The sequence below is a fragment of the Antedon bifida genome, chromosome 10 (assembly GCF_963402885.1).
Source record: "Antedon bifida chromosome 10, ecAntBifi1.1, whole genome shotgun sequence".
NCBI classification, from domain to species: Eukaryota; Metazoa; Echinodermata; class Crinoidea; order Comatulida; family Antedonidae; genus Antedon; species Antedon bifida.
Genome location: NC_136235.1, coordinates 13,394,281 through 13,406,969, shown reverse-complemented (window position 1 = coordinate 13,406,969; position 12,689 = coordinate 13,394,281). Strand labels below are relative to the sequence as shown.

The following is a 12,689-nucleotide window of genomic DNA, read 5'->3' as shown; positions in this document are numbered from 1 at the left end:
ATTACCATTGTTAAATTCAATTAAATATGATATTAAATGATTAGTAAATAAAAAATAATGTTTATTTAACATCATTCGAAGAATTTCAATACTGTATTATTGTCTTGAGAGAGACAACGTGACTTCACGCGTACACGAGAAAAATCTTATGAACTTTAAGACTTTGTTGTTATGGCGGTTGAAAGCAACAAGATTGTAGTATGATTGTATATTATTTATTTTTATAAAACAATAAACCTAAAGACCATAAACGCTTAATTTGCTAATACTTATTTATATGTACTTATTTACATTGTTGGCCAAGCCAAGGCCTGCATGAGAAACATCCGCAAAAAATCAACACAAAAAGCATGTAATCCACTCAATTTTTCGGTTGTATGTTGAAGTAAATATTTTAAACTTGCTCATTCTTATAGGATTAAAACAAAGTACAACTAACAAATAGAAAAATAATTGAATCTATAACATCGAATTTGGAGAGAAAGAGAAACACATCCATCACATTGAAGTACCCCCTCTAGTATTATATAATTATCATACCTGCATACCACCACATTCACCTCCACCACAGTTGCTGTCCACCTCCACAACCACATCGAACCCCAATAAACTACATCAAACCCCAATGAACTACATCAAACCCCAATGAACTACATCGAACCCCAATGAACTACATCGAACCCCAATGAACTACATCAAACCCCAATGAACTACATCAAACCCCAATGAACTACATCAAACCCCAATAAACTACATCAAACCCCAATGAACTACATCAAACCCCAATGAACTACATCAAACCCCAATGAACTACATCAAACCCCAATAAACTACATCAAACCCCAATGAACTACATCAAACCCCAATGAACTACATCGAACCCCCAATGAACTACATCGAACCCCAATGAACTACATCAAACCCCAATGAACTACATCAAACCCCAATGAACTACATCAAACCCCAATGAACTACATCAAACCCCAATGAACTACATCAAACCCCAATGAACTACATCGAACCCCAATGAACTACATCGAACCCCAATGAACTACATCAAACCTCAATGAACTACATCGAACCCCAATGAACTACATCAAACCCCAATGAACTACATCAAACCTCAATGAACTACATCAAACCCCAATGAACTACATCGAACCCCAATGAACTACATCGAACCACAATGAACTACATCGAACCCTAATGAACTACATCAAACCCCAATTAACTACACTGAAGCACCCATGTCACCCCAGTTTCATTTCATTCAAAAGACATTTATTTTCCTCCATAGCAATATAATACAAGATAGTATACAGAAATGATAAGGTAAAAAAATAATTAAGATAATGATGATTGTTGGATGGACAAAAAAGAAAAGAGAATAAAAAAAAATAAGCTATGGAGAAAGGCATAATCCCGAGAAGATGTGGGTATCTTGAGATGGGTATGCCTATGCAAATAAAATGGATGTGTTATAAGAGTGGGAATTAAGAGAAACAAGCAATACAAAAAAAACGCACACACAGGGAAAAAAAAGATCAATCAGTTTGTAGTATCAGTAAATAAAACTCAAAACCACAGGTCCGATGAATTACTCTAATAAAACCGATATTAAATATGGAAATACATTTCAAATAAATGTATCTCATTCTAAAAGACATATTTTGAATGCAAATGTTCTTGTAATGTACTAAAGGAAAAATGAAAGAAATGTTTCTTCATGATTTTTCCTTCACATTACAACAAGAACATTTGCATTAAAATAGACCTATGTTCCTATTCCAGCGCTTTTTGACAGTATTCCTCTGTAAATACATTTTTTAAATAATAACAGAAAGGTCTCATTCAAATGCTTGGTAGACCTACTATACCGAGTACCGTAGCCTGCGGTATCTACCAAGCAGTTTGAAGAATGTACTTCACTTTTTTTCATTGCAACCACCAGGATACAGATTTTGAGGAAAAAGTGGCATAAACCAAATGCAAGAGAATGCCCCCACTCAGTGGCCTACGAGATCACATTGCGCTTGCACCAAGGGCTCCTAATGAATTTGATCCTTGATATTGTATAATTTGCTAGCTGTACTAAACCCTGGTCTGACAAGACAATTTGACTATATTTTTGCTTTAAATTACAATTTTTTCAGGTAAATAATTTTTTTTATCCAAGTTTTGGTTTAAGTGAATAACTATTTTTAATAGCATATTCAACAACAACAATTTAATAATATGTATGTAGATGTATTGTCCATTGAAACACAAAAAATGAAGGTCAAAATATTCTGAATTTAAATTGGCCATATCAAAGTACAGTAATTTTTAAAGTTATTCACTTTCAGTCGAAAATGTGAGCCAAAAACAACAAGTTTACGTAATTAACAGGTAATTAATTTGATTACATTTCGTCTGTAAAATCGTCATGGGCGAAAGTAAACAAAGATTTCAAACCACGAGTATGCATTATGCATGATGCTAATTAAGATTGTTTACAACTCGTCAAGGTTGAGAAGGTGTTTTCACACAGATCGCGAGGATTATGCATACAGAGTAGTCAAACAAGCGCGTTGCATTATTATGAGATGTTTTGATCGAAAACTTTGACTGGAAGTCAAAGTTATTTTTTGAACAAAAAAACGTCTGTATTTCAGTTAAATGATTTTTTTTTCGACTAATTTTTGGTGAAAGAAAATAACTATTATGATACTTCAAAATGACCCACTTTTTTTTGAAATATTTAATTTTTTCATTTTTTTAGAATTAGTCAAAGGGACAATACACCTTTAATAACCTTGTTTTATGTTTAAGGCTACTGTTCTGAAAAATGGTTGAATGAATGAATGAATTTCTATATTAATAAATACATCTTCAACACATGATAGACATTATAATTTACCCTTCAACTCGTATAGTGTTCAATCGTAGATCTATATAAGGCGATAATTCATTTCAAATGAATTTCAAATCCGTAACTCATCTAACAAGTCCAGTTCCTATGGGACGCATTTTGTGACAATTAAGGCTCTAGGATGAATGCAGTCACCCGAGGGAACCTGTCAGTTATGTATGTTACAATGACAGCGAATTAATTAATAAATAATTGAAAAAAAATTATTATTTATTATACTGGAACGCCATAGTTGTCTGTTCTGTTTTGAAACACTTTACTTTCTAATATAGGCCTACGCAAAAACAACACACAGTGAAATTCACGCGATATAATTAGTACATAAGTAAAATAAGTAGATTGTCGGATGGTTCATAAAATGAACTGAATTTCTTGTCACAACATAACCGATTACAGAGTATACTTTTAATATTAATCCCGTCTTTGTTATGCTTATAGTCTAAAATAGCTATGCCATCGAGCATCAGTTGAGTCTGGGAGACAGGGGCTGCCAAGGGGAACCCTGGGGTTAGGGAGCGAATCCACCGGACGTCCCAACGTAATTCGAGGCAATTTTGTAAAATACTGTGCACGCACATCCATTCTTTCACATGAACTTTTGGATGGTGTGACACACAATAAGGAAAACCACCGAACCTGACCATAATTGCTATTGCCTGAATGCTGCTGCCCTGCTTGTATTTCAATCTCACAGATTCTAATCAGGAAAGTGGGCAATTACAATTTGTCAATGATTCTAATGCGTTAACCATGGTTCCTCCATTAACCCATTGTTGGATTTTTCGAGGCTGTTAAATATAATTATATTGTCCCTGAACAAATAATTTTGTAAATTGTTTTTGCTGACTATACCATGACTATTATGTCACATAATAATTCGACTTCACCAAAAATTGGATTAAAAAAAATTGTTTACCTGAACAAACTGTAATTAAACGAAACAAGGCCATATACACGGTTGCATTCGCGTGCTCAAGTTAGTGTTTACCGACCGACCAACCGACCGACCGACATAGTGAGCTGCACGCGACTAAAAATAGTCAAATTGACTGGAAGTCATTGTGTTTTGGTTGGTCTTTTAAAGTTTCTGTATACAGAGGGCGCTATTTAACTTACCTGGATGTTTTTAATCTAGGATGGCTGAATGTGCAGTAACAACAATAAATGTACATGTGTTGTTTTTCGCAAAAAGTCGAGAACTAACTGGTACAACGGAGACGTATCTAGATCTTCCATGTAATATTAATACAATAGAGCTATTAAAACAGTTAATTACATCATATCCAAAGTAAGTTGTAATCCTACTACAGTGTGTATCTTGACTGGCCTGTTCTGTTAGGCCTAGCTAGCTAGTAGCATAGTCGATACAACAGCGTCGGACTACAACAACGGCCTTCTCTAGAGTGTATAGTCAACCTTGGTGTCAAAGCTTTATTGTATACCTACCTACCCGCATATAAATAGTGCTGTCCTGTACTATGTACGGTATTTACTATATTAGTATTATATTAGGCCTAGGGCCTAGGCATATATATACTGATTTTTTTGCCTGTCTGTGGGGCTAGGAATACGATCGATGATTTGAACAGATCCTCTACTCCCTTCCTCTCATTATGTTAAAGGCTAGTAAAGTCAAACAATCTATTAGTCTATTGATCATACATTCCATTTTCATTGATTATCGACCCATTATCAATCATAAATTTTGGGAAATATGTGTTAGGTTACACAATAAAAAAAAATGGCACTGTCTGTGAGGAAGATACCCTGTAAATTCTTACCAATTTAATCTTAATTTAATCCAAAATTAATTTCTTGCCTGTAGTGTAGCTGAGCTTTAACATATCAATAACACATGCTTTTCTCTGATGTTTTTGTTTAGACTTGATGTGTTGAAAGAAAATCTAGTTATTGCTGTAAACCAAGAATATGTGCAAGACCGGTCGCTGCCACTTGATTTGAAAGAGAATTCTGAGATTGCAATTATACCACCATTGAGTGGTGGCTAATTGATATTAATAATTTAATTGGATTGGTACGTTCAATCATGGAGAACTCCTTATCTACAAAATGATTTCTTAATATATTAATTGTGAGATGCTGTCTTTTTAATATTTCTTATATCTTTTCATGTACAGCAGATTGTTGTTAAGGCCAAACAAGTTTCTCTACAGTCAGGGTAGAAAAAATGGCAAAAGGCTTCCTACCTTCTAGGAGTTTTATCAGATAATCTATATTGTTTTGACAACTCTTGTAACATGACCACAGTGCTGATTTTCCCCCCTAAAGTTCTAATTGAATTGAATATTGACTAATATATTAATTATTATTTCATAGAAAAATGATAATCTTTTTTTTTTACTTTTTAGGTATGGAGTGCAAAGAGAGTCAAAATATTATCAAGATATCGCATGATGTTTTAAAATGTGATGATGTCTATCAGATGATTGGTTGTCCAACTTGTGGAGCTATTTCTCTGTTTGTTGGTAAAGTTTTAATAACAAATTAATCCATTTTGCATGCCGATTACTAAAATACCCATTGTTTGCTCCAGGTCCTGACAGTTCGATTTGCAATCAAATGTATTTTCCTTTTCTTAGGAACAACTAGGGACCATTTTGAGGGTAAAAAAGTTGTTGAGCTTGAGTACGAGGCCTACATACCTATGGCTGAAAAGGAAATAGAGACTATATGTGCGGAAGTCAGATTAAAATGGCAGGTTAAACACATTGCTGTTTATCATAGATTAGGGTAAGATATTCAACAATCAATTTATTGTCACATAGAATTACATGATATTTGTTTCTTAGAGCTTAGAAACATACATGCTATATTTAACATACACAAGATTCAACATAAAACTTATGTCGAAAAGTACTGTAATTTTTATATTATAGATTTATGGGTGATTTTTCCAAATTATACCAGATCTATGCATACATTACTATTTAGTATTGTACACTAAATACAGTAAAGTAATATTTGATATATATAGTAATTTACTATGGAAAGAGTTATTGAAATGAAACTGTTTAGAGATCATGTTCAACCAGATTCTATCTATTGTGAGAAAGGTAATATTTATGTTCAAACAAACTGCAATTAAATCTTGTTCTTATTAATGCTCAATAAATTATAATTATTGAAAAATATGTTGGTTGGAGAAATTAATTATTTGTTTGTGATGGGACAGATTCAAATGGAATGCATTTTTATTTTAAGCCACTGTTATAATATTGTCTTTTAAGGTTAGTTAAAATTGGTGAAGCTAGTGTCATCATTGGAATCTCAGCTACTCATCGTCAGGAGTCATTGCAAGCAGTACAGTATTGTATTGATAGACTGAAAGAAAAGGTGCCAATATGGAAAAAGGTAAAGTGAAAAGGTGCCAATATGGAAAAAGGTAAAGTGAAAAGGTGCCAATATGGAAAAAGGTAAAGTGAAAAGGTGCCAATATGGAAAAAGGTAAAGTGAAAAGGTGCCAATATGGAAAAAGGTAAAGTGAAAAGGTGCCAATATGGAAAAAGGTAAAGTGAAAAGGTGCCAATATGGAAAAAGGTAAAGTGAAAAGGTGCCAATATGGAAAAAGGTAAAGTGAAAAGGTGCCAATATGGAAAAAGGTAAAGTGAAAAGGTGCCAATATGGAAAAAGGTAAAGTGAAAAGGTTCCAATATGGAAAAAGGTAAAGTGAAAAGGTGCCAATATGGAAAAAGGTAAAGTGAAAAGGTGCCAATATGGAAAAAGGTAAAGTGAAAAGGTGCCAATATGGAAAAAGGTAAAGTGAAAAGGTGCCAATATGGAAAAAGGTAAAGTGAAAAGGTGCCAATATGGAAAAAGGTAAAGTGAAAAGGTGCCAATATGGAAAAAGGTAAAGTGAAAAGGTGCCAATATGGAAAAAGGTAAAGTGAAAAGGTGCAAATATGGAAAAAGGTAAAGTTCTTGTTGTACTACACTAGTGTTATATTATACTACAGTAAACAAAAAGGTTGCTAGGCTTACCTAAGCACTACATGTTTGCCACGAGGAGAATACCCTCTTTTTACGAGCATGTCCGCTAGAGCATTTTTATAATTTTTAATAGTGAAAATAATCTTGTTAGTTGTACAACGAACTATCTGTTACAATCTTCAAATCTCTTCACTAAATGGGAGAAAATCCTATTTTACTGTCATTTTCCGTTTTGTATTGTTGTATATATGGAATTTTATTCTGAAATAAAGTGATCAATCAATCAATCAAAAATGGTTCAACCAACACATCTCAACGCACAGTCTGTCAGACATCATATTCATCATTTGGCGTGTTTTTTGCTATTGGATGTGCATGACAAACAACAAATAATTATCATTTCTACTTGGGTAGTTGATTGACAAACATAAGCATATAGTGAATTTGATAAGTGTCTTGGAAACACGGATTCTGTACATACCAAACCTATAATAAAGTGTGTCGACTAATTCAGCTATAGAGTGAACATATTTCAAGATTAAAGTTATACCACGATTATAGTAAAGTAGTGTGGGGAAAACAAACCATCTATTGCTCAAGTCATGTTAAAGTACGGATATATGTCCAGCTGAAGCAGACGTTAACATTTTAAGATGTCAAATTCAGGTGACCAATGACCCTTAAGTGTAGTGGTGTTAAAAATCCCCAGATGTTCGTTTGTTTAAAAAAAAATTTGAAAATATCCCAGTCACAATTTCCTTTTTTTTTATTTCTACATTTAGGAAGTTTATGAAGATGGTGATAGTGACTGGAAAGCAAATAAAGAATGTGATTGGTCAGCAGAGAATATGCCTCACAATGATAGTAAATAAAGCATGTGATTGGTCAACTGCGAATGTTCTCCACACCTACTGCAAATAAAGAATGTGATTGGTCAACTGAGAATGTTTCCCACACCTGACTGCAAATAAAGAATGTGATTGGTCAACTGAGAATGTTTCCCACACCTGACTGCAAAGAAAGAATGTGATTGGTCTACTGAGAATGTTTCCCACACCTGACTGCAAAGAAAGAATGTGATTGGTCAACTGAGAACGTTTCCCACACCTGACTGCAAAGAAAGAATCTGATTGGTCAACTGAGAATGTTTCCCACACCTTACTGCAAATAAAGAATCTGATTGGTCAACTAACAAGCATCAGTAAGCATGGGTTATCAATCTGGAGCAGGCTGCTCCTGTTAAATTTAAATTCCAAAAACATAGTCATTTTTCAGATGCCCTCTAAATGGACCATGTTGGACAATAAAAATGTTTATGTAAATTACAATATTAAATTTACTTTCATGTTGATACAAGACATTACCTAGTAGTCACATTATCATGTAGTAGTCACATGACCATGTAGTAGTCACATGACCATGTACAGTAATAGTCACATGATCAGAAAGTTGTGATATAATCAGAAATTATCAATATATTGCCCTAGACAACTTCAATACTTTATTAAGATTTAAATTGAGTTTGTAAATTTGTTGTTATAATATTATTGCCAAGTATGTTCTATACTATATATACTATATGAAGGTACTGTTGTGGTTCTCACTTGGAAACACCGCAAGGACGCAAGACCTAATTTGAGTAACGGTGACGAAATGTCATCCAAAGTTGGTCCACTCAGTTGAGTTGTGCCCGAGTTGTGTTTAAGTGGCAACCAAGATTGAATAACAAATCTTTAGGTTCTGTTTTCAAGTTCTCATTCTGGCTCAATGCCAGGGCAAAGTTACACCACTACCAGGGCGAATTATTACTGCTCTACTGTACCATAACAAAACATATTATAAATTTAGAAAGCATAGGTTATTAATTTCATCCTTGGAAATTACTTTACATTTTTTTTGAAATATTATTATTGAAACAATTTGATGTGTTATTAGTTAATTGTGTCAACTTTATAGGTGATTAACCCTGTCTACAGTACATCAAAGCTACAATATGGTGGTTAATGAAATTCCAATCAAGAATTTAATCATGTTGTTTCAAGTGGTTCTCGGTATCAAAGATTAAATGCCAATAAACCCATTCAGTCACCTGGCACGAGAGTGCACAAGCAACTTGATAACAATCCGTAATTAATTTCGTACTTGAGTATCAATTTGAATAAAACATAAGTATCTTTTATTGTGTTAATCAGATGGGGTCAACAAAGTTGAGTGGATTATATAAATACATAGATCAAAATATTATATAGCTTGTATTGTTATGTACAGGTGAGCATGTCACTAACCTTTGACCTTATGGGATCTTAAGTGGTCAGCATATGGTTGTGTTAAGAGTCTTATAATGGATGTTGTTCATTGTATATACCTGTGTACAAGTAGATTATTAAATTATAATCATGACATGTATTTTTGTAAAGGAATTTATTTGTTTACTTCGCTATATATTCCCACACACAATATTACAGGACAAGTTGGTAGTTAATAGTGGCTTTTACAATAAATAAAAGTACAGTTCTATTGCATCGTCCTGGGTTATTTTTAAACCATATTAGGAACCATGTAAAAAATATTTTATAGCACTTACAACAGTAAATGCATTTTGTTTTCTCTTTACTTATTTATACAACGATATGTAGGGCCTATTAACAATATTAAATTAAAAATTGTATTTATCATATATATAATAATAATTAATTATCAATAATTATAATATATAACATAATTATAATGAAGGAACATGATGTTAACAATGGACTGCGGCAAAATTGACTTATCTCAGCCTAATGTTAGGGCTGGTCCTCCTGTAGACTTATAATTTTGTTTCATATTTCGAAGTACAGTATAATAAATGCAAATTCCGGGGACCAAGCAGCTCTATTTTTCAAACTTTTCTTAGCTCAGTCCCAACAACCATGGTGGGACTGAGTCTCTGGAAACTAAGCAACCCCTACCACCACACTCTCATCCTCTTCCCACCAGACAGAAACCAGCCTACGCCTCTGTTGTCGAAATAAAAACATTCAAAGATTTAACCCAGAGGCTTTTAGTATAAAAGAAGATTTTATGTATAACAGTATAGTTGCAGATTTATTTAAAGAAAATTTACGTCACAAAATCTAAACTAAATGTCGTTCTCTGCATTTAATATTCTCTTGGATCGTACTGTAGATATGCAATCCATGCTCAGATGAATCTGTTTCGCAATTTAAGTTTCTGATCTTTTAATGTATATTTTATCGTAAATTTTCATAATGCCACACTTAATTATTTATATGACTTAATTATTAAGTACCGGTAGTTGTAATAAGCGGTTATTGTCCGAAGAAAGTAGGCCGAATTCTAACGACAGGTCATTTTGAGGACACCGATTGGCTAGTTTTGTGGCACGCGTACTACGGTTTACACGCCACATTCTTTTAGCATGCGTCTTTGTCTCATCTCTTTGTAAAACTAATTTTGGTGACTTTTCGTGGAAATTACGATGCACAGAGTACCTACCCCTATTAGAACAATAAAAAAACAAATTTCTTTATCTTAATAATTGTAATACAATGTAATGAATTCTTTACATCATAATAACATCTCAATAACAAGATTAACACATTTTGGCCAAACTAAACTATTACAATCATCACCAATTCATTGCGGATCCTGGGAATAGTTCACGACTGTCACTTGTTGTCGTTAAACCTGGAAGACCCCCATGAAATGTGAATAGGCTATAGCAGTAATTCGGACTTTTCTTGTTTGCTTCATTTCCAAAATATATTATATATATTAAGTTTTATAAATAAACTAAAACAATTAAAAGTTGAATACCGGATTTTGGTGCAGGTGGGACTATTGCCATTTTTTACCTAATGAGCCTAATCTTAACTCAGCACGTGATTCTTTATTATTTTATTGAAACGTGTAAAATACATCAAACAACGGGAGCGAATACTATTGTACAATTCTTTAATCTAAATCAGTACAGGAATATTATTACAAAGTGTTATACATTAAACAAGCGTTGCGGATTATTGTAGGCCTATTAGAATTTGTTATGCACACATTAAACTGTGGCGAAGTGCCGGTGTAACTGTAGGCCTACTAACTAGTTAGTGGGCCTACATTACAATTATTTAATCTAATAGAACAGTACATGAATCTTGTTGTAAAGTGTTACACATTAAACAGGCCGGGTTAGTTGTGATATCAGGAATAACATTAAACAATTGTGGTGTAACTTACACTACTGAATGTGGAATATTTAATGTTGAATAGGCCTACTGATTGTCGAACGTGTCTCCTGCCGGGCGGGAAACAACAGTTTACAAACGAACGTAATACCACGTGGAATAGCGTTGGCTCGTTCACCTAGTTGTTTGCGTGATTTTTGTAAAATGTATTTTATCGAAAAATTAAAACCGCTTTAAAACGAAAAAAAATATCTTTACATAGAACTGCTTGTAAATGCACATAACAGAGGGCGTCATCCGTTTACCCACTGACGAATTTTAAAATAACAAACATTTTTTCTCTCACTCTAATTCTAATAAGATTGAACATATTCTTTTTAGGCCTATATCATTAAAGTCAATGTAAATAATGTTGAAGATCACCGTACATTTTGTTTAAAATACCGTTGAATGATACCGTGACAATAAAGTATTAGTAAAGTACTTGTCTAATCGATCACCGCAACTTCTGGAGAAAAAAATACTAGTTAGTAGTAGTACATGGTGTTTGAACTTTTCTGGCCAAAATATACATGAAAAATCCATAAGTTTAAATCATATCATCGAATTGGATTGGATTTCTCCATAATTAAAACAGTTTCAATGATTTTTCAAATACTGTGAAACTAAATAACTGTCATGCTGTTGAAAGTTAAAATTTGTAATAATATTTCTAAACATTCTCTGCCGGTAAATTCCTCATAATATAAGAATAATAGTATACTTTAATCTCATGTTGTTGACCACGAATATTTCTTTTTCAACAAGTGTTACTTAAGATACATCCCATCTGGTTACTTGTAAATAACAATGGTTGCGAATCCACCTCAAGGACCTTGTATCATATCTTATTCAGCTCCTTCTTGGTTTTTTCGTCAGTCATTCCTAACTTACCAACTTGTAACTTCGTCAACCATTCTGTCCTCAACTTTAGTGAATTATATTTTGAACATTATTTATTATCAGGTAAGAATAATCTGTAGGCCTATTTCTGTTCTTCTAAAGTTCTCCGAAAGTATCACCTACTGTACCTACCATAATACAAATAATAGTGAACTTTCGCTTCAGGAAATATGTGCATGCATATAATATCTAAATACAGCGTTCATTGTTGAACTGTAGTTGGTAGATTTAACGTTCATTTCTTTATATCAACCTTCATAAGACAAAAGCTTGCTAATACAGTAATTCCACATAGCTAGCTTTTTAAGATAATGAAGAGATAAAATGTAATTATTTTAATTGTAATTAGCAATTTTAGTTAATGAACTAACAAGTGTAATATTTAAGAAGTATTTGTTTGGAATTTATTTATTTCTATTTGCTATGATAAACTTCATTCCATTAAAAAAAAATATATTGGCCATTGTTTATTATATATTATAATAAAATATAATAAATATTATATATAATTGGTGACAGTGGCTTAGGCTGCCTCTGTGCTTTCCTCATTGCAGCTAGTGAATATGATTTTATATTTTCTTCTTGCGTTGTGTTTGTTTGTTGATTTGTTTATATTTTGTAAAAAATAATTTTTTGATTATATATTTATTTATAGATTATAGGTCTAATTAATTCTTTAAATTGTTAATTAAATTGACTGTGGGATG

General features: G+C 32.9%; 1 protein-coding gene across 2 annotated transcripts; it reads left to right on the top strand.

The window, feature by feature from the left end:
* The first annotated feature begins 4,807 nt into the window (after positions 1-4,807).
* Positions 4,808-9,265, top strand: LOC144853648 (molybdopterin synthase catalytic subunit-like). 2 transcript variants are annotated; one of them, XM_078711393.1, is made up of 6 exons: positions 4,808-4,946; positions 5,281-5,397; positions 5,512-5,662; positions 6,160-6,283; positions 7,642-7,667; positions 7,766-9,265. In XM_078711393.1, the coding sequence occupies exons 2-6, from the start codon at positions 5,283-5,285 to the stop codon at positions 7,818-7,820; spliced, it is 471 nt and encodes a 156-aa protein (XP_078567519.1). In that variant the 5' UTR covers positions 4,808-4,946; positions 5,281-5,282; the 3' UTR covers positions 7,821-9,265. The 2 variants fall into 2 exon arrangements, with proteins under 2 accessions (XP_078567519.1, XP_078567518.1); XM_078711392.1 differs by having other exon boundaries at positions 7,642-9,265.
* Positions 9,266-12,689: the final 3,424 nt, after the last annotated feature.